Genomic DNA, 22,565 nt, shown 5'->3' on the forward strand with positions numbered 1-22,565 from the left:
AATGAGATTGCAGTCAGTCCCTCACTCTCACTCCGATTGGCCGGCAATACGGCCCTTGCGGTCTTCTATATCCGTATGGGTTCCTGGGCCAGTTCCAAGCCCGCTGGAAGCTGGGCCAGGATGTCAGAACCGATTTGGCAGAGTGAGCCTTGGCGGTGGCAGAGAGGGCCACTCATGCGAAAACCGCATAATACTGTTTGTGTGGCCGCCTTGGAGTTTGATAAATAAGCCTCAGAGTTGGGAAATGTGAGGTGACAGGAAGCTGTCCGAAAGGCATACGGTCCTGGTCGGGACAAAGGCGAGAGCAGGAGAAATCAAATCACGGTTGTAAGGCGTGGGATGGACACGTTTGCTTGAGATGAATGCCTCGAGCGGGGCCCCCGGGATGGGCCCTGCATAGAGGGAGGGGCTCCTCTCGCTTCTTGTCTGCTGTGGGGGGCAGACAGAAAAGGCAAAATTAATTTTGCTGTCCTGACATGATGTGGAAATGGAAGATCACATGACCGCATGACAAAACATAATTAAATATTCGCCTGTTTTTAATTAGTCGTTCGTCCTTCTGGAATGACAGTACGGACACTTGTGACGGGAGTGGGGGTCTGGGCTCTCCCCGGTGGTTCACCCCCCCACTCTGCGAAGGTGTTGGCTCCACTTCCACTGACTCGTCTACGTGATTAAAGTGGAGTGAAAGCGGACGCTTTGGAAACATCCTTCAGATGCGTGTAAAAGGATTACGAGGATTCCATTACGGCCTGGGAGTTTATTAATGGAATTTAAGGCTGAGTACTGCATGCATGGGTACACTGGCAAGCCGAGGGTCTGATGGGGCTGCGCTTCCAGTCCCTGCTCCTCTTCCTCGCGTCTCTGACGGCTCCATGTCCCGGTCCCCCTGCTCCTCTTCCTCGCGTCTCTGACGGCTCCATGTCCCGGTCGACTTGCTCCTCTTCCTCGCGTCTCTGACGGCTCCATGTCCCGGTCCCCCTGCTCCTCTTCCTCGCGTCTCTGACGGCTCCATGTCCCGGTCCCCCTGCTCCTCTTCCTCACGTCTCTGACGGCTCCATGTCCCGGTTCCCCTGCTCCTCTTCCTCGCGTCTGTGACGGCTCCATGTCCCGGTCCCCCTGCTCCTCTTCCTCGCGTCTCTGACGGCTCCATGTCCCGGTCCCCCTGCTCCTCTTCCTCACGTCTCTGACGGCTCCATGTCCCGGTCCCCCTGCTCCTCTTCCTCGCGTCTCTGACGGCTCCATGTCCCGGTCCCCCTGCTCCTCTTCCTCGCATCTCTGACGGCTCCATGTCCCGGTCCCCCTGCTCCTCTTCCTCACGTCTCTGACGGCTCCATGTCCCGGTCCCCCTGCTCCTCTTCCTCACGTCTCTGACGGCTCCATGTCCCGGTCCCCCTGCTCCTCTTCCTCGCGTCTCTGACGGCTCCATGTCCCGGTCCCCCTGCTCCTCTTTCTCACGTCTCTGACGGCTCCATGTCCCGGTTCCCCTGCTCCTCTTCCTCGCGTCTGTGACGGCTCCATGTCCCGGTCCCCCTGCTCCTCTTCCTCACGTCTCTGACGGCTCCATGTCCCGGTCCCCCTGCTCCTCTTCCTCGCGTCTCTGACGGCTCCATGTCCCGGTCGCCTTGCTCCTCTTCCTCGCGTCTCTGACGGCTCCATGTCCCGGTTCCCCTGCTCCTCTTCCTCGCGTCTGTGACGGCTCCATGTCCCGGTCCCCCTGCTCCTCTTCCTCGCGTCTCTGACGGCTCCATGTCCCGGTCCCCCTGCTCCTCTTCCTCGCGTCTCTGACGGCTCCATGTCCCGGTTCCCCTGCTCCTCTTCCTCGCGTCTGTGACGGCTCCATGTCCCGGTCCCCCTGCTCCTCTTCCTCGCGTCTCTGACGGCTCCATGTCCCGGTCGCCTTGCTCCTTTTCCTCGTGTCTGTGACGACTCCATGTCCCGGTTCCCCTGCTCCTCTTCCTCGTGTCTCTGACGGCTCCATGTCCCGGTCGCCTTGCTCCTCTTCCTCGTGTCTGTGACGACTCCATGTCCCGGTTCCCCTGCTCCTCTTCCTCGCGTCTCTGACGGCTCCATGTCCCGGTCGCCTTGCTCCTCTTCCACGCGTCTCTGACGGCTCCATGTCCCGGTCGCCTTGCTCCTCTTCCTCGCGTCTGTGACGACTCCATGTCCCGGTTCCCCTGCTCCTCTTCCTCGCGTCTCTGACGGCTCCATGTCCCGGTTCCCCTGCTCCTCTTCCTCGCGTCTCTGACGGCTCCATGTCCCGGTTCCCCTGCTCCTCTTCCTCGCGTCTCTGACGGCTCCATGTCCCGGTCGCCTTGCTCCTCTTCCTCGCGTCTCTGACGGCTCCATGTCCCGGTCGCCTTGCTCCTCTTCCTCGCGTCTGTGACGACTCCATGTCCCGGTTCCCCTGCTCCTCTTCCTCGCGTCTCTGACGGCTCCATGTCCCGGTCCCCCTGCTCCTCTTCCTCGCGTCTCTGACGGCTCCATGTCCCGGTCCCCCTGCTCCTCTTCCTCGCGTCTGTGACGGCTCCATGTCCCGGTCGCCCTGCTCCTCTTCCTCGCGTCTCTGACGGCTCCATGTCCCGGTTCCCCTGCTCCTCTTCCTCGCGTCTCTGACGGCTCCATGTCCCGGTCCCCCTGCTCCTCTTCCTCGCGTCTGTGACGACTCCATGTCCCGGTCGCCTTGCTCCTCTTCCTCGCGTCTCTGACGGCTCCATGTCCCGGTCCCCCTGCTCCTCTTCCTCGCGTCTCTGACGGCTCCATGTCCCGGTCCCCCTGCTCCTCTTCCTCGCGTCTCTGACGGCTCCATGTCCCGGTCGCCTTGCTCCTCTTCCTCGCGTCTCTGACGGCTCCATGTCCCGGTCCCCCTGCTCCTCTTCCTCGCGTCTCTGACGGCTCCATGTCCCGGTCCCCCTGCTCCTCTTCCTCGCGTCTCTGACGGCTCCATGTCCCGGTCCCCCTGCTCCTCTTCCTCGCGTCTCTGACGGCTCCATGTCCCGGTCCCCCTGCTCCTCTTCCTCGCGTCTCTGACGGCTCCATGTCCCGGTCCCCCTGCTCCTCTTCCTCGCGTCTCTGACGGCTCCATGTCCCGGTCCCCCTGCTCCTCTTCCTCGCGTCTCTGACGGCTCCATGTCCCGGTCCCCCTGCTCCTCTTCCTCGCGTCTCTGACGGCTCCATGTCCCGGTCCCCCTGCTCCTCTTCCTCGCGTCTCTGACGGCTCCATGTCCCGGTCGCCTTGCTCCTCTTCCTCGCGTCTGTGACGACTCCATGTCCCGGTCGCCTTGCTCCTCTTCCTCGCGTCTGTGACGGCTCCATGTCCCGGTCCCCCTGCTCCTCTTCCTCGCGTCTCTGACGGCTCCATGTCCCGGTCCCCCTGCTCCTCTTCCTCGCGTCTCTGACGGCTCCATGTCCCGGTCCCCCTGCTCCTCTTCCTCGCGTCTCTGACGGCTCCATGTCCCGGTCCCCCTGCTCCTCTTCCTCGCGTCTCTGACGGCTCCATGTCCCGGTCCCCCTGCTCCTCTTCCTCGCGTCTCTGACGGCTCCATGTCCCGGTCCCCCTGCTCCTCTTCCTCGCGTCTGTGACGGCTCCATGTCCCGGTCGCCTTGCTCCTCTTCCTCGCGTCTCTGACGACTCCATGTCCCGGTTCCCCTGCTCCTCTTCCTCGCGTCTCTGACGGCTCCATGTCCCGGTCCCCCTGCTCCTCTTCCTCGCGTCTGTGACGGCTCCATGTCCCGGTCGCCTTGCTCCTCTTCCTCGCGTCTCTGATGGCTCCATGTCCCGGTCGCCTTGCTCCTCTTCCTCGCGTCTCTGACGGCTCCATGTCCCGGTCCCCCTGCTCCTCTTCCTCGCGTCTGTGACGGCTCCATGTCCCGGTCCCCCTGCTCCTCTTCCTCGCGTCTCTGACGGCTCCATGTCCCGGTCGCCTTGCTCCTCTTCCTCGCGTCTGTGACGGCTCCATGTCCCGGTCGCCTTGCTCCTCTTCCTCGTGTCTGTGACGACTCCATGTCCCGGTTCCCCTGCTCCTCTTCCTCGCGTCTCTGACGGCTCCATGTCCCGGTCGCCTTGCTCCTTTTCCTCGTGTCTGTGACGACTCCATGTCCCGGTTCCCCTGCTCCTCTTCCTCGTGTCTCTGACGGCTCCATGTCCCGGTCGCCTTGCTCCTCTTCCTCGTGTCTGTGACGACTCCATGTCCCGGTTCCCCTGCTCCTCTTCCTCGCGTCTCTGATGGCTCCATGTCCCGGTCGCCTTGCTCCTCTTCCTCGCGTCTCTGACGGCTCCATGTCCCGGTCGCCTTGCTCCTCTTCCTCGCGTCTGTGACGACTCCATGTCCCGGTTCCCCTGCTCCTCTTCCTCGTGTCTCTGACGGCTCCATGTCCCGGTTCCCCTGCTCCTCTTCCTCGCGTCTCTGACGGCTCCATGTCCCGGTTCCCCTGCTCCTCTTCCTCGTGTCTCTGACGGCTCCATGTCCCGGTCGCCTTGCTCCTCTTCCTCGCGTCTCTGACGGCTCCATGTCCCGGTCGCCTTGCTCCTCTTCCTCGCGTCTGTGACGACTCCATGTCCCGGTTCCCCTGCTCCTCTTCCTCGCGTCTCTGACGGCTCCATGTCCCGGTCCCCCTGCTCCTCTTCCTCGCGTCTGTGACGACTCCATGTCCCGGTTCCCCTGCTCCTCTTCCTCGCGTCTCTGACGGCTCCATGTCCCGGTCGCCTTGCTCCTCTTCCTCGTGTCTGTGACGACTCCATGTCCCGGTTCCCCTGCTCCTCTTCCTCGCGTCTCTGATGGCTCCATGTCCCGGTCGCCTTGCTCCTCTTCCTCGCGTCTCTGACGGCTCCATGTCCCGGTCGCCTTGCTCCTCTTCCTCGCGTCTGTGACGACTCCATGTCCCGGTTCCCCTGCTCCTCTTCCTCGCGTCTCTGACGGCTCCATGTCCCGGTCCCCCTGCTCCTCGTCCTGCTGTTGCCGGTGTGTATCAGTTACTCAGAATGCAGAAGGACACCTTGCTGTTCGTGATATGAATTTACACACACAGCTCAGATACAAACAGAAACCTTACAGTATATCAGTTTTAAATAGCAGAACAAAGTGGCAAAACGATACTTGAGGCAGTAATAAATCTACTTACTTGTTAGCGGAGGCACTGCAGCTCTGTGCAGCGAACAGAGAAAATAATGGAATTCGGCTGGGGGGGTGGGGTGGGGGGGGGGGGGGTTGGATTAATCAGGCCTCTGTTGCTGTGCTTTAAGCGGCTTCTAATCCGCTGGGTCTCCTGCCTTTGATGTCCATTTGCCTGCATGACCAGGAATTAAACAGACCCTAATTATAAGATCTCATTCATTTTTTAAAATAATTTTACCCATTTTACTCCTATTATTTTGCACTTTGTTTTAAAACCCTGTTGTGGGTGCAGTGTCCTGTGCAGCCTGTGACTGTGCCCCCCCCCCCCTCTGCCGGCCCACAGCTCTCCCTGATCACCGTGCCCCCACTGGAGCCGGGGGCCGCAACGGTCCGGATAACCGAGCTCTGCTCCTCCACCATGACCTGCATGCCGGGCACCTGTAAGTCTCCCTGGGGGGGTGGGGCCTCTGAGGCGGCGGGGGGGATCTGCAGCTGGAGCAGCAAGGACACAGCGGGGGGGGGTGCCGCACCTGCGGTGTGACCCTGAAGCCGAATTTGAATCATTCACAATAAGCCGGCGTATGAATTATGCCATGTGGCATGGGCGTGATGTACAACCAGCCCGCCCGTCCCCCCGCCCCAAATAAATATTCAGCTCCCAGACGCTGCACCCGCGCCAGTTTAAATCTCGCTTAAATCACCCGCTCTTCTTTTACCAGTGTGTCCTCATTATCCCCTTCCCACACCCCCTCCACACTGCTTATTAATCACGCCACCGACCCCTGCAGGTGCATGAGTCCGAAAGTGAGGCCGGTGAAGACCTGCTGAAGGCCTGGATGCTCTGAGCAGAACATGCTTCCTGCTCTGAGGTTCAGCCCACAGACCTGAAACACACTTATACCATCTTCATAAGTATACTTCTAATTGGGCAGCAGGTGGCAGTGTGGTTAAGGTTCCTGAGATAAAGCCTACGCTCTGAGCAGGGCCCCGTGCCACAGATGGATATCGTCCCCCCTCCCCCCGTTCCCGTGAGGCGGAAGGAGGACGGTTACCAGTCTCCCCAGCAGCCAAACAGGAGGCAGCTGCTTCTCACACTCACCCCCCCCCAGCCCGTTAAGGCCTGATCATCCCCCAGGCGCTGAGTGAGGGAGAGCTGGGAAGCCGCCCCCCATCAGTACAGGTCATCATGTCGGCTTCCTTTGGCAGCCAGAAAGACCCATAACAGCTCATCATGATGATGATCATCATCATCATCATCGTCGTCGTCATCTTCAAAGCGGCCGTGTGTCCTTGTTTACTGCAGTGTTTCCTGTACCTGCCGCTGTTCATGTTCTGCTGCCAATTTTAACCTCGAGTTACAGGAGGGCAGGTCAATGTTGCAGCAAATAAGCGTTTTTAAAAACAAATATTTTTACCCATAAAATAACTTTAAACATTGAATGCATATGAATGAGCCCATAGAAGTAATGTTAGCAAGCTGGCTGAAAGTGGGTGCTTTACGTATTAGTGAGGGGACGTGGAGCTGGGGAGAGCAGACAGGGGGGTGGGGGCTTTAGGGCCTGTCATTGTGGGGGGGGGGGGCCTTTAGGCCTTTAGGACCTAATCACTTTGGTGAGGCGGGGCCTTTAGGGCAGATCACTGTGGGGGGGTCGATGCCTTCAAGGCCTGTCACTGTGGGGGCGGGGCCTTCAGGGCCTGTCACTGTGGGGGCGGGGCCTTCAGGGCCTGTCACTGTGGGGGCGGGGCCTTCAGGGCCTGTCACTGTGGGGGCGGGGCCTTCAGGGCCTGTCACTGTGGGGGCGGGGCCTTCAGGGCCTGTCTCTGTGGGGGCGGGGCTATAGGCTCTGCCACACTGCATTACGCCTCCAGTCATGCGTAGCGCTTTGTGTGGCCTCTAGATGCTAATCAGGCTGCAGCATAAGATCCCAGCAGCTGTCTGGCGGGAGCTCGCCCCCCCCATCCCATGCAGATGTTGGCCGTCGCTGAGGCCACGTGGGACGTCCCCCTAATGCTGGGCTCAGAGGGCACACTGTCCCCTGTCCTCCCAGGGCAGTTGTGGTAATTCACACGTCTGGAAGTGTTAGCTGTCTTTGAAACCCCCCCACCCTGCCCCCAAAAATATGACAAATTAGCGACTGTCTGTCTGTCTGTTGGGATTTGCCAGGAGCCCCTGCGGCCCCTTGCCTGTCATTACATTGCGTCTTCACGCCTCCCCATCCTCTTTGAGAGCATGTCCAGCATTCCGGATTCTGAGCCCGGTCTTCGTCTCTCTCGCAGACCTGGTGCATCTCACCTGCCCCGCATCTGGATCAGCCCACGCTGACCTGGCTCCTGTTGTGTCCCGGCTGTTCACCGAAGCACCAGGAGACATAGGTGAGCAGCCTTGGAGTCCTGTCCTCGCCCTCCGTCTTCATCATCATCGTCATCATCATCATCATCTTCACTCTGAAACACAGTGTAATCATTTCATTTCCCAAGAGTGTTTGACAAAGCTGCCCAGATGGGTCATAAGTAGATGAAACGATTGCCCTAAAGAAGACGGATTCGGGGTCCGCACGGCGGCTGGGAGCTGTCGGGACGTTCCGGGGAGAAGCGGGAAGCGGTGTCCTCATGGCCCTGATTGATATTAATGGGCCCCGTGGGGCCACACTTAGGCCCCCACGCCATTGATTCGCATTACGTCCTGTCAGGGTCCGCTCTGCTCCCTCATAATAAATTAGAGCGCGCCCTCGAATTTGACCTCAAATTATGTTAAATTACAAAAATAGGCGTCGTAACGCATCTCTGAAGGGATGTATTTCTGGAGAGACCTAGTTAGCTGTTGTTTTTTGCAAACTAAATAAAGACGGCTCTCCTTGTGTATGTGTCTGGCAGGTCTGCTCCTGCCTCGGAGGATGGGAGACCCCTAGCGCGTGGTACCTGTGCCCTCCCCCCGGCCCCCCCACCGTGGGGAGCTCAGGTGCCGGGCTGGGCCGCGACGGCCCCTTTTTATCATGGCAATGAGCTAGTAGTATTTTAATTAAAATGTCAGAACAAATACTGTGAGAGTTATTGAGAATGAATCACCGGATAACAGGAGCACTGGCCCAGAACAGGTCAAGGAGCCAAAGTCACCTGGATTGCAGCTCCTTATTCATCCGGGGGGGGTGGGGGGGGGGCGTTTCATTAGAGCACGGCCGGGTGGGGTGCCGTGGGACTCCGGGCTCTCTTACGGTTTTATTTTGGTCTGGGGGGTGGTGTTTGTGTGCAGACCACAGCTGGGCCGCCAGGCGGCGTGCAGACATGTGCGTCCTGCAGGCGAGTGCGTCCTGCAGGCGAGTGCGTCCTGCAGGCGAGTGCGTCCTGCAGACATGTGCGTCCTGCAGGCGAGTGCGTCCTGCCAGCGAGGCGCCAGCCGGTGCCCCGCCCTCCGCCTGCATCACCGCGCTATGCTAATCTGACATTTCCCACATCTGCTGCCATGACGGCCCCCATCCCCCCATGCAAGCACCCCACTCCCGATTCGGGGGGGCATCACCGGCAAACTATACTACTTAAAGGCTGCCGATGGAGAGGGGTGCGGTTCTAGGCCTCTGTGTCAGTTGGGGGGTGAGCCCATGTGTGCCCCCTGGTGGGCCCCCCCACGCCGCCGGGACAAAGCACCCGGCCAGCCCCCGCCACACTTCCGCTCCTTTTCAAATTAAGAAAATCACTGGGCAGCCCAAGACGGGCAAAGTAACACGTATTATAATCGCGTGACATTTTGATAATGACCATTGTGACATTTCAGACTGACACCTTCCCCCCCCCCCCAACACCCCCCTCCTTTTTTTTTTGGTCCTTTTTTGGTGCCTTGCATTTTAAAGGGTAATGATATAAAATGACAGCTTTACTGTCCCAAACCCGCGGCTTGTCTGCAGCTGCTCGTCTGCATGTCTCTCCCCACCCGGACGAATGTCGGCGTTCCGAGATTAAAGCCGCTAACCCTATTTTATGTCAGTCTTGTGTGCCTATGAGCAAACGCAGGTGATATTTTTCTAGCTATGCATCTCATGCGTCTGTTCACTCCTGTAACTCTGCCCCCAGGCGCCGCCGATGACGAGCGCCCGGCTGTCCTATGGGCGCTCTACTTCAACATGCGGGACTCCACGGTGCCAAGCGCGACCAGTTACAACCTGCCTGCCAATGTGCACGTCTGCCCGGGCCCCGACGGCTCACTGGGCAACGACCACAGCATCAGACTGGTGAGGGGGACCGGGGACGACTGGGAGGGATCACTTCTCTCCGGCATGTGGGTCTTCGCTCCCTCGGGGTTGAATGACACACCCTGCTCACCTCCTCTCAGTGGCCTGTATGGTTGGGATTGGCTGTGGTTGGCTGTGATTGGCTGTGGGGTCAGAGCCGACCCACCGCTCTCCTCCAGTCTTTAGGAGGCGGCCTGCTCTGACTTTCCTGTTGTCTCTTGTCGGTGCTTCACTCTGTCCTCTGAGCAGCCTCTCTTTCCTCTTTTCATATACTTTATTCTAAATGTATAAAAAAATTTTGTTTTCTTATTCCAAAAGGTAAATATTTCCTGGCTACTACACACTGTCCCTGAAGTGTTATTCTACGGATCCATTTGCAGGTGGTTCCCCGGGACTTAATGGAAAGCAGAGCTGTCCGGTAACCTCCCTCTCTCTCTCTCTCTCTCTGTGTTCCTCCTTCCCTTCCTCTCTCTCTCTCCCTCCTTCCCTTCTTCCATGGTCACTCGTTTTCAGGCAGAGGAGGTGTTTCACCGCATCGTCCCGGGTGAGGAGTTCTGTCCCCCTGCCCCAAACCCGGAAGACATTATATTTGAGGGGGTGGGGCCACAGGGGGAGGGGGCTGGGATTGGAGAGCCCTCCCAAGGCGAGGATGCTGCAGAGGCGGGACAGGGGGATGGCGACGTGAAGACGGAGGCGGCCAAGGATGAGAGTGTGGAGAACGCAGTGTTGGAAGAGGCTGCTGGACAGGAGACTGGTGCGGAGGGACAAGAGGCAGAGGCTCTGCCTTCAGTACCAGCCCCACCCACCGACGAGTGACTCCGCCCCTTCCCCACCGCCTCCACCTGTAGGAGGGGTCAGCTGTTATAGCTCAGCTTTGGTATAATGACACCGAGCAGATGACAGACTGACGGCACACGTCTCCAGTCTGCCCTTTTTTGCACGTTTATTCACTCCTTAAGTTCTCGGTTATGGCACATATGTACAGTGTGTCCTGGTTACGCTAATCATCTTAGGGGCTGCGGGTGGGGCTGCGGGTGGGGGGGGCTGTGGGTGGGCTGCCCGTGATGCAGGATGGCTGCCCGTGATGCAGGATGGCTGCGGTGAAGCTTGCCGCTTCCTGTGCAGCTCTCAAGGCGGTTTGCTGGCTTCAGGTTTCTCTTTCAGTTCCTCCTCATCCTCTTTCTTCTATCTGGGTCTGTGACGAAGGGGGGCTTCCCTGGACCTGCTCCTGTTTCCACTGTCCTCCAGCCCCATGCCCCAGTTCTCCCAGGGCCCCCACTTTGGTGCTGGTTCCTCTCTGTGGCCCCCCGGCTCTCTGCCCACCTCTGTTTGCATCACGCATGCAGCACCCTGTTACGCTCTCTGTGTTTAAGGTGGCCCACATTAAAAATCTAATGGAAGCATTTTAACTGTCATCACAAGCATTTTATGTACAGAAATAAATTGCCCATATTTTTACGTTTGCTTAGGTTCAGTCGATTAACTTTTAAGGTGGGACATTTTGATGATGCAGTGTTTTCGGGGAATAAAAACCTACATGTATTATTTTTAAAAGCACTAAGGGGGAAAATGTAAATTAGAATGATGTTGCAACATTTGTAAAGGACAGAAAACTTACAAATATACCAGTATGAAGGGATGTTTTAAGAAAGGGATAGGAGCTGGTCTGCTGCCGGTTGAGGTGTACTAGCGGAAACCTACTTTTAGAGAACAGTTTAGGGACGAGATGCTGGAGGAGTGTGTTGTTTCTGCCCTCTTCCAAAATCTGCACTAATGTGGCATAAATAGGGTGAGGAGTCCAGCGAGTGCGAACGCTGGGAATTCTGGGTAATGGCGGTCCACTCACATATAACTGGGTGTTTAACTGTAGGCCACGCCCACCCAGATGCCGAAGAGGGAAGCTGTCCACTTCAGTGATGCGTGCTGTGCTAAGTCCTCATACGCTGCTGTCGCAACATGCCGATTCAAAGAGCGGCCCGCCTGTCATCGGCTGGCAGCCTGCTGATTGGTCTGTAGGAAAGACTTAAGCACCGCCCTCTGACCGCTTGTGTTACTCCAAATGCCAGGTGAAGTCTTAAGCAGCGTCTCCCCACACCTTCTGTGGCTCCATGAGCACAGGGTTACATTCTAGATATAAAAGTGAGTCACTTTCGCAGAGGAATGGTCAATGTCCCCGACAGTCACCCTGCCCATTGTACCCCACACACTCCACGTGCCAAGGCCTGGCTCCAGACAGCCCTGTCCATCCAGAATACCCACAATGCACTTGCCTGCTGCAGAATGGATTTGTCATCCGTCACCCGGAGGCAGCTCGGGGCGCTTACGGCATTTACATTCTGGATGCGGAATGGCGTGACCCTGCCTTGAGCCTGTCAAGCTCAGGAGCATCTGATCGCCCCAGACGGGCGGGACGCGGATGCGCTCCACGCATAACAAGCGATTCCTGCTGTCGAAAGCGAGTCCGGCCGGCTTGCCACAGCCGAGTCCCTGTGCAGGGCAAACATCACCGACGATCACCCCGCAGCCGAGTCCCTGTGCAGGGCGGACATCACCGACAATCACCCCGCAGCCGAGTCCCTGTGCAGGGCGGGCATCACTGACGATCACGCCGCAGTCGAGTCCCTGTGCAGAGCGGACATCACTGACGATCACGCCGCAGCCGTCACCCTGCTGCCCGTCGCTGTGCTGTGTACATAGCGTTAGGGGCTGTTCTACAAATATGAATTAGGGACTGCAGGCTAACATTTGCTATTCAGAGTGTTTGTGCTAAAAACAATTACTTAGGTGCTATTGGGGTGACTAATTTACAGCCTATTCAGAGCTTTTCCCGAAATTAGAATATTCTCCAGATTCCAAAAATAGCGACACAAAAACCTGCAAGAGGGTCAGGAAAACAGGTGGCACGGCTGCCTTAACCCGGCCGAATTAGTCTCCTTAAAGGGCCACTCTCAGCCCGTGCCTCTTCCTGTCGTCAACGGCTATAAACTGGCTTGGGAGGGGAGACGGACAATTGACGCGGGACTGTCCTGTGTAAGGCCTGGGATTACAGAGCTAACGAAAAAAAACGACCGCGGTGAAACGAAGTCACATGGTCTCCGTCTTGGCGCATTTATTGGCCGTAAGCAGCGCTGAGGCTTCGCAGCGGCCTGAAGCAGCAGTATTTAGTTACAAGGTCGGCCCTTAATGAGCAGCAGTGCGCTGCACGGCGCGTGATCAAACGCATCGCTTTCCTTACACGGCTCTCATATGTATTTTTAATGCCGATGCCTGAGAACACAGCCACTGTGTCTTAAGCAGTCCTGCCAGGACGTCATCATTACAAATGGAGTGGGCTGTTTTTCCTTTCCAGTATGTGAAGATACCCGGAAGATAGTTATGATTAAATGACATACATGTTTACTGTAAAAATAATCATATTCTGATTGATAACCTGATCACAGGCCTCAGACAGTGTTATGGGTTTGCCATTTTTATTTTTTTTTTGTTTTCCTTCGACCAATCACACGCCTGAGTGACTGTCGAGGCCACACTGCGATAACCCGATCCTAAACAGGTAAATATTCAGTGCCCCGTGGATCTGTGCCCCACTCAGCCCTCCGTGTCTGTGTGTGTGCAGTGCAGAACACCGAACATCTCAGCCTTAATCATTTATTCACTGCGTGCCCAATATGGCACCACGCAAGGTGACCTAAATAAACAGGCACTGATATGGCGGTTTGGGTGGAGCTCCTGGCCGGGATTCCTCAGCGCTGCACGTCCTGTCCTTAAGCCAGAGATCCTAGTGGGACAACACCGCTGGAGGAGTGTGTGTGTGTGTGTGTGTGTGTGTGTGTGTGTGTGTGTGAGTGAGTGCAGCACGAGCGAGATCACCCAGGTCACACGCCCCCCCTGCTCCCCCCTCCCCAGAGTACTGTCCAGCTTCCACTCGGGCCTCCCTGATGAATGTTGGAAAGTTCTTCTCCTGACAGGAGGTGCAAGCACCTCTTCAGCCTAAAAGGGCCGTTTTCTTGGGCGGCTGCTGACGATGGGCTCCAGACGGCCGGTGGAAAAACGTGCTCCGACAGGTGCGGACGATTCGCCATGCGGAAAATGGAATACAGCCGTAATGATACGTGATGGAACAGCAGCTGCTCGCAGGCCGAGGTGCCGGCGAACATCAGCCAGGATTCTCGGCTTCTAAACAAAAGCGGGCGGTTTACCGGCCACAGGAGAGAGCAGAAGCGAGGGCGAGAGGGAAAGGCAGAGGGGCAGCGAGAGAGAGCTGCTGTGGAGATGGAGGGGAGCCGGCAAGCAGAGCACTGAGTGACATTCGGGTCTCTGAGTCGCAGGCCAACATATGGCTCGTCATGGCGACAAACGGCCCTCCTCCCAGCCGGCACTGCCTTTGTCCTGCGGTAATTTAATACGAAGTATTAACCCGAAACAGGCCGGGTGAATTAACCGTGAGATCAGCCAGCCAGGGATCCTCCGCAAGGGGTCTGGGAATGCAAGTCCAAGGGGAGGGAGAGTAATGAACTCTGCAGAGTATTATTCCATTATATAGAGGAATATAGGTATATAGAGTACATACACATACACACGTATGTACACACACATCCATGCCTGCTTGTCTTATGCAGGGTCACGGGTCCAGAGCATATGCAGGAATGGGCCGTAAACCAATCACAGATACACCATAAGTGCACATTATCAGTCGTGATCGTCACGGCCAGTCAGTCACGATGATCACCCAGCTACAAAATAGTCTTTGTGCTTTCCGTCACCAAAACAGGATGACAGGGCCACAATCTCGCCCGGCCAATCAGCATGCATCCCTTTGCTTCCAGCCAATCAGCTGCCCTCACCGACATCCCCCTCGGACGCCTTTAAAAGCAGTTGTCCGGCATCGCTGCTCCGCTTCCTCTCTCGTGTCGAGTGACCCTGCTGCTCAGTCATATCACTGAGAATCAATTTTCTGCATGGCAAAGCTTGACATTAAAACGCAAAAGGCTACCGAGCGCCACAGGCAAAGCGCGGGCGGGCCGCTGACTTTATGCTCTCTGCAGGGAGCGCGCAAGGACCCACCACAGAGAATTTCCCCTTAGATATTTAAATATCCATCAGAGATCCTCTTCGCTCCCTGCTGTCGTGCCGCATCACAGCAGCCTCCACCTGACAGACAGCCCACCACCCAGGAGATCACGCACACCCTCCATGCTGGGCACCAGCGAAAAAACACTCACCCTTTCACTCATACCCAGCCGGATTTGTCTGATTCCAGAACCTTCTGCTGGAGATTCCTCACTGGTTCATTTTCATTAATCGAGTCTCCGATCCCCTATAAAGCAACCAGTCCATTTTAAGTTTACATTTACAGAAAGCATACTTCCTTAAAGACAGCAGTTATGATCCCTGTAAACTTACTTGGCGTGTCATATATCTATCATGGGGTAATTAGGTCTAGTGCAGCGGCTACTTAAAAAATCTTTGGGAAATTACAAGCTGTTTTACAAAAGTTTAACAATGTGGTAGAAAAACATATGAATTAATCCACAGTATACACTCATCCATTTAATGTAAACTGCCCAGAGATTTGTAATGTGTAACTTCTGTACACCAACCAGCTATAATAATATCATGTTGGTTCTCTTCGTGCTGCCAGTGCAGCTCTGACCCGTCGAGGCTTGGAGGCCATAAGACCTCTGAAGGTGTCCTGCGGTATCTGGCACCAAGACGCTAGCAGCAGATCCTTCAAGTCCTGTTAGTCGCGAGGTGGGGCCTCCATGGATCGGACATGTTTGTCTGGCTCATCCCACAGACTCTCGTTCGGATTGAGATCTGGGGAATTTGTGGACCAAGCCGACACCTTGAACACAGGCTCTCTTACCGGTCTGCAGCCCTATACACAGCAAGCTGCGATGCACAATGTTTTCTGATACCTTCTTATCATATAGCCAGACGTAACTTTTTCAGCAGTCTGTGCTACAGTAGCTCTCCTGCGGGATGAGATCAGAGGGGCCAGCCATCGGCAGAGTGAGCCTTGGGCATCCATGGCTCCGTTGCAGGTTTGTCACCTTCCTTGGACCACTTTTGGAAGGTACTGACCACCGCATACCGGAAACACCCCACAAGACCTGCTGTTTTGGAGACTATCTGACGCAGTCATCTACCCATCACCTTGCGTAATAATAATCAATGTTATGGTTGATCGGTGTATATGTTGTGTTATTTCAAAGGACCATGTTATTTACTATGGTAACGAACTGGGCATTTGGGTGGGTGAAATAATTCAGTGTTATAACAGAGAGCCGATCTCAGCATACCACCGGCCGGCACCGTCTGGCTGACGTACATCATAGTCATTCTTCAGTTTGCGCGCACTGAGCGCCATCTGGTGAAATTGTTAAAAAAGTGCACCCCGAAAATCATTTAAAATTCCCCAGGAAGAAAAATAACGTTGATTTATGATTTCTCGAGAAAAGGGTAGTCGCCCAAAACAGACAGAATAAATAATTACAAAATAATATATGACACTACCGTGAACATCTGCGCCCCAGGCAGCCTGAGCGCGACACAGTGAACTCGGCCGCCTGCTAATATATTATTACACCCGCTGTTAACCAAACAAATGCCTTAACTAAGTAAGCATATTTCATGTTGGCAAATTTTGAACGAAATATAGGCCAATTCGCTCGTTATATATGCAGCAACGATGCAAGAAATACGAAGTAGAACGATGGCATAAGATGGGCATACCTCAGTGCACCGCCGGAGTGACGTTTACAAAACACATTTACCTGCTTTGTTACGGGACCTCGCGGCGATGCTCTGCTGTGTTTGGTTAATGCATAAGTTAAGATTTCAGTGACTGTTTACATCTTCAGGAGATCTTAATATTCGGCTTAATAATTAATTGACTGTAATTATTCATTTACAGGACTGTTTATGCTGGACGTGTTAAGTTATGCTTGCATGTTTAAGCGTGCAATTAAATAACACTAAACGCGGACGTTTTGTAAGCATCCCAGAGTCCGGTTGTAATAGGACTGAGAAACTGCGCGGACACCTTCGCTGTTGCCGAAAGTGTTTGTATGGTTACGTTTTGTACTTTGATATTTTATGGGGAATAACGACAATGTGTTTTCTTGCTTTTTTTCAATCGTGGCACGAAACACTGGCAAGGCAACAGCGAGGGAAAGCGACGCTGTATGATCACCCGTTGGAGGTGAAAGTGAGTCAAAAAGCACATTCAAAAAGCACCAGAAAAAACCAAAGTGGGTCCCTGAGGGTAAAATGGACAACAAACAACCCTCCCTGGGGTGAATATACACCAAAGCCACGGCTGGCCTGCTGTCGGAAAGCAGGTCACCGACCCACCAAGGCCATAAGGGTAATTTTCAAACGCTTTATTAAAATGTATTACAATATAATATAATATAATATATATATATATATATATATATATATATATAATCTGGCAATTATATTTGAAGTATCCTGGTCCCAAGTAGTTGTATGTTTAATGCAGGAATTGATAGGATATCGACGGTAATCTGTAACCTTGTTTTGTATGGTTATAAAAACATTATAGCTTTATCTTTAAAAAAATACAGTTAGGTTTGTTTACATTTACATGTACAGGTTTGTTCCCACCAATCGACACGCTTCGGAAGCCTATCCGGTTGATTGCAGAAATAGAAGATGGTCGTTTAACACGTTAAAATATTAATAGTACGAATTAAGACAAAATTCAAATTCCGACGAACTGCCTGGACGGAAGGACAAGCGCTTAAAAACTACCGGCAAAAGGTTTCGGGATGAAAGGCGTCGAAAGAGGCACGACAGCGGACATACTGAGGTGTTTGCGCCATAATATTTCATACGTCAATCTATGCATTACTTCCTATAATCAATTTAATTAGTAAATCGAACGAGGATGCGCATTAATCAGCAGTAGCCTAATCAGAAATCAGCAAGACATGAGAATCATCTCACGTCGCTCCGTGATATTGTCGGAATTATACGTGCAAACTGATGAAACATTTAAGATTTTCTTTTAAAACTTAAAAATTCGTGATTTAACGAAGGTGACTTAAAAATAAGGAGTATTTAAAGCGGAGCGAGGAGTCGCTTTCTCTCCTCCTCCCTGCACCGCCACCAGTAAGCAGCTCCTTCTCATTCCGCCCTCCAGCGCAAACGAGTTATTTACGGCCGGGTGACTATTAGCGAAAGACGCGAAACTGCGCCCATGCCGCCGCACGGACTGTTTCATCACTTGGATGTATTACAGCAGTGCATAAATCTTCTCAATCACATGCATTTCCAATAAGCGCTTGTCAGGTTCGGGGCGGATGATCTGGAGGCGGTGCCGGGGCGCTCAGTGCGGCAGCCATCGGACCCCCGGCTCTGCAGCCCTGTGACTGCGAGGGTGGGGGCGCAAGGCCGGGCACAGAGCGCAATCACACGGCGGGATTATCGCTCAGCCCCGATTAACTGCCGTAACCCACACACGCTGTAGTTAATAAACATCTAATTAATACAAACAACTACAGCGGCCAGCAGCGTTTAAATCAATATGTGTAGCCATGCAGGAATTTTATGGGGTATCAGGACGCACGCGATCATAGCTCCAGTAGAGAGGGGCAGTGCTCGGTGGTCCATTAGCGGCTTTTACCACTGTCAGAAAGCATAACCTGCCCCCTCTGTTTTAAACCACTGCAGATCCTTCTTAGGCGAAAGAAGACACTGGAATTTGCCAAAGCATTTAATTACCCAACTGTTCCGGGAAAAATCCTGGAGGGGGCAGACCAAACGGTATTGGCTTTACATCGAGGTCAATGATGTGGCTATTTACAATAAACACAAACGGACTGGCTTAACAGTCGGCACTGACTACTGGGCGTGGCCCCTTACTGGATTGCTAGCACCACCTGGCACTGCGGTCTCCCTCTGTCTCTCCATTTAGCAGTAAACCAGCCCTTGTGTCTAATAAGGGTTCGCTAGCTATAGATATTCAGAAGTAGAACCTACAACAGCACTTCAGCTTAAGAGCTTGTGGGACTCACTGTTATGAACAGACAGCTAGTTGCACTTGTGATCATGCTGGTTAGCCTCAGGATGGCAGGGTAATGGATCAGCTGACCGCTCCGGCAGATAAACCCCCCCCACACCCCTTAAAGGAGACAACACTGCAATGACTGCATAGATCACACTTCAGCTGACCGTGTCAATCAGTCAGGGATCCCAAAGCAAGGCTAAACAAACCCAGACAGGTAAACAACATCCCCACCATGTGTCCGGCCTGGTTAAAGTCAAATTTCATCCGGCTTTCCATGCCAGATCACATCTGAGGTTTAGCATCTGCTTAACCTGAACCTGAGTCTTGAGGTCAAGGGTCCACATCTCAGCCCGACTGATGGGTTCTCATCAACTGTCAGAGGACTCGCCATATTCACACACGGTGTTACAAGAAGCTCTGCAGAACACAGTTCTGAGGGGACACAACCTTTCTCCACCAGCATTGCATAAATGCTTGATGGCAACACAGCATAAGTGTTGCACAAATGTTCCGCTGATTGCTCCACAAGAGAACAGTCAAAGGGAGAGAGGGAGAGTGTCGTGTTTAATTCTGCTGCTGGAGGTCCCAGGAAGCGTGACACGGCGTGTAGACACCAGGGAGCTGGAGGAGGGCTGTGCGCTGAGACATCCGCACCACACAGCTCTGCTTCTGACAGATGTCACCAGATTTCACAACATGGCACCTGCGGCTCCCAAAACACAATGAGCTTAACTAGACCCGTTTAATGTGCACGTGTGGCTGGACCTTTTTAAACCACTAACTAGGTAGGTTAAAGGCTAAAGGTTGAAGTATCATCTTTTTGTGATGTTTACAGAATCTTCTGTGAGTCTTCTGGAATGTGGATGGTTTGTGGGAGCAAAGCCACGTAACATGAGGAGAACATGCGAACTCCACACATACCGAGCAGAGGGGTGATTCCAACCGCTCTGCAGGCAACGGCCCCAGCCACAGACTGCCTTGCAGAATGGCCCGGCAACACAGCGGACTGCCTGCAGCAGAACTGGGTCTCGCTGAGTGAGGCAAACTGGATGGACAGGAGCTGAGGAACAGAAACAGATCAAGCGTCAGAGGGGGGCACTCCGGAGCAGAGAGAAGGCTGGAACCCATGTCTGAGAGGCTGGGCTAGCAGTCTCTGCGGGATATATAAGCAGGGCATGCAGGGGGTGCTTAGACTTGAAGTGAGATCCAGCCATCCCATACCCGTGTGGAAAAGGGGCTGGGTTGTCAGGTGCGCAGTCCCTGATTTCCATGTAGAAAACAGCTTTGAGGTTCCCCATCTCCTACACCTGCACCACCCACCCCTCCTCCCAAAGCCACAACTCAGCCCTGAACACAAATGGTCACTATCACCGCAAGGCGCGGCACCCCCAGGGATTCGAGCCTGTAACCTTTGTGTTGTTAGCACAATGCCCGTTTGTGGAGGGACGGGAGCCGGCCCAAGCAGACAGGCAGTACGATGATGCCGCGATCCAGAGACAAACCTGGACCTATAGGCTCGGCACCGGGAGGCCGAGCTGTACACGGAAGCGCTTCCCAATCAAACCTGACTCCCGAGTCGCAGTGAGCATGGCTCTGACAAAGGGGGTGGGAATTCAAACAGGCACTGAATTATCAGCACAATGGACTGGGTCCCTGTAGAGGCCTCCACTGAGAGCTGGTGCTAAATTACGTTCAGTCATATTTATGAATAATAAACCCACTTTGCTGGATTAAACGAATCTCCCATGCAGTTTATAATTAGGGTCCTTTCGTGACAGATGGAAAATGACGGGATGGGAGATGGGGGCTTGGGTTCCGGTACCAGTTATGCAGTGCTGAGCACTGAAGGACGGCGCCCGGTCCCCGCAAGCAGGGGCGTCTCACTGTCAAAGTGCAGCAGAAGGGGACAGCGTGAGCCAGAGAGAAGCCCGTTTGCGGGCCTTAACGAGGGGACAGGCGTCGTGACGCACAGCGCTTTATCACCGAGTTAAAGGAGAGAACAGCAGCAGGTAAGAGTCTGAGCAGCAGGTAAGAGTCTGAGCAGCAGGTAAGAGTCTGAGCAGCAGGTAAGAGTCTGAGCAGCAGGTAAGAGTCTGACCAACAGGCGGCGCCTTTCACAGCACAGAGACCCGCGTCTGTTAACTGGGGGGCACCAGGGAAGTCGATCGATGGCAGCAGAGGGGCGCTAATTGGCCGTGAACGGCGCGCAGACAGACGGCGCGCAGACAGACGGCGCGCAGACAGACGGCGCGCAGACAGACGGCGCGCAGACAGACGGCGCGCAGACAGACGGCGCGCAGACAGACGGCGCGCAGACAGACGGCGCGCAGAGAGACGGCGCGCAGACAGACGGCGCGCAGACAGACGGCGCGCAGACAGACGGCACGCAGGAGGGAGCCCCGTGGCCCAGACTGGTGATCACATAATCCATGTGGGGGCTACACAGTGGTGGGCGTTGAAGCGACACCCCATTGCCTCTGTAAAGCACTGAGGGTGTCTTGAAAAGTGCTATATAAAAGTAACATACATTCATTCATAGCCTCAAGCAAAGCACTGTTCCACTAAACATTAAGCAGAGTTGTTGCAATAAAACTCCCAATTGAATAAATGTCATGTTTACATTGTGATCTTGTCTCCTAGATGCTGCAGACAGATGAAATAATTATACTTAATTGATCACCATAAAATCTCTTTACACCTCTCCTCATCTTGCTCTCCATAGGTGAGAGTAAACTCAGCAGCAGAAGAGCAGCCCCCCACCACCCAGGAGATTAGAGGCCTTGCTGAAGGGCTCTCAAACACGCTGAGGCTGGGCTTGAACCACCAACCTTGTAATCTCAGACACAGAGGCTTAGCCCACTGAGCCTCGCACAGAGTACCCCTGTTATAGGGTTGTTCAAATCACGGCACAAGTCCTGCTGATTTTCCAGCCTTCCTTTACCTGTGAACCAGGTGTGAAGCCTCTGGCCTTAATTATGGCACTAATTACCTGGGAGATCTGAAAACGAGGCCTGGAACTGGAATCGAAGTCCAGATTTGAAGAGTCCTGTTTTCTTGGAAAGAATTTGCTTTCCTAACCTAATGGCAGACTCACTTAAACATGGATGCTTAACTCGGACGCTAACTACACATTTAAAAACTGTGCAGACACACATATACAGCCTGCAAACAGCCCTCCTGAAAGGGACAGCTGGCCGGCTTGCCTTGCATTTCAGGCTGTCTTCCATCTCCAAGCCCCACCCTTATTGCATAAGCTAACGTTAACGGTAACGACCGTTAGCGACGGGCAGCTCCGGTGGGTCCGAAGCAGCCAACGCTATACGAGTATAATGGCTAATGGCTTTGGCATCATGGTCAAACTCAGTCATTGGCCTTCCCAGACCCATACAGGTCCCACCATCAAATTGTCATCCTGTAGGCTCGTCCCCCATGCCAGGAGGCTCCTCTTCTCAGTGCTTTAGGGTCTGGCATCTTCCACGACGCAGACCCAGGCTACCCCTACTACTGACCACCACCATGTGTGGCACCATCTCCGCAGGCAGCTCAGAGATACCCGAGACGGGGCTCCATGTACAGACAGCAAGGCTGAGACCTGCAGACAATCACACTGGGGACTACAACCCCTGCAGGTCCTTCCAGAGAACCGGATCTCAGAAAACAGCAGCTGGGCTCCCACCCACCACCCTGCTGTCAGTCACCATGGAGCCATTCAGACACCTGAAGGCAAGACCTGGCAGTTTCCCATTTTACAGACAATGAAGTGGAAGGATCGTTGAGAAAGAGGGTGGCAGGAATGAGCCTCCAGTCGTACCTGGGATAGGGGTGACTGCCCAGCCTCGATCAGCGATGGCGGCTCCTACGTGACGAGACCCAGAACACTGCCAAGCTGTCGGTGGAATCAGCTCACACACCAAAGGAGACTTTACAGCCAGAAGGCAGCGGCTACTACTGTGAACGCCGTAGAAAGCAGAGTGACAGGGCAGCATGTCAGGGTGCGTTCAACTGTAGGGAGCAGAGGCACTCACACTTCTAAAGTAGGGGGATCTCCGGTATTAGAGGCACTCGCACTTCTAAAGCACGGGGATCTCCGGTATTAGAGGCACTCGCACTTCTAAAGCAGGGGGATCTCCGGTATTAGAGGCACTCGCACTTCTAAAGCAGGGGGATCTCCGGTATTAGAGGCACTCGCAC

At 54.5% G+C, this 22,565-nt stretch overlaps 1 protein-coding gene across 2 annotated transcripts in view; it reads left to right on the top strand.

Annotated features, from left to right (window-relative positions):
• The window catches only part of chm (CHM Rab escort protein), a 31,584-nt gene extending 20,789 nt beyond the window's left edge, over nucleotides 1–10,795 (top strand). For both annotated transcript variants that reach the window (XM_048995149.1, XM_048995150.1), the window contains exons 12-15: nucleotides 5,458–5,554; nucleotides 7,392–7,487; nucleotides 9,180–9,337; nucleotides 9,851–10,795. In XM_048995149.1, the coding sequence (XP_048851106.1) occupies nucleotides 5,458–5,554; nucleotides 7,392–7,487; nucleotides 9,180–9,337; nucleotides 9,851–10,153 (654 nt within the window). In that variant the 3' untranslated portion in view covers nucleotides 10,154–10,795. The remainder of the gene's footprint in view (nucleotides 1–5,457; nucleotides 5,555–7,391; nucleotides 7,488–9,179; nucleotides 9,338–9,850) is intronic.
• The last annotated feature ends 11,770 nt before the right edge of the window (nucleotides 10,796–22,565 follow it).

This window comes from Brienomyrus brachyistius, chromosome 24, assembly GCF_023856365.1.
Source record: "Brienomyrus brachyistius isolate T26 chromosome 24, BBRACH_0.4, whole genome shotgun sequence".
NCBI lineage: Eukaryota > Metazoa > Chordata > Actinopteri > Osteoglossiformes > Mormyridae > Brienomyrus > Brienomyrus brachyistius.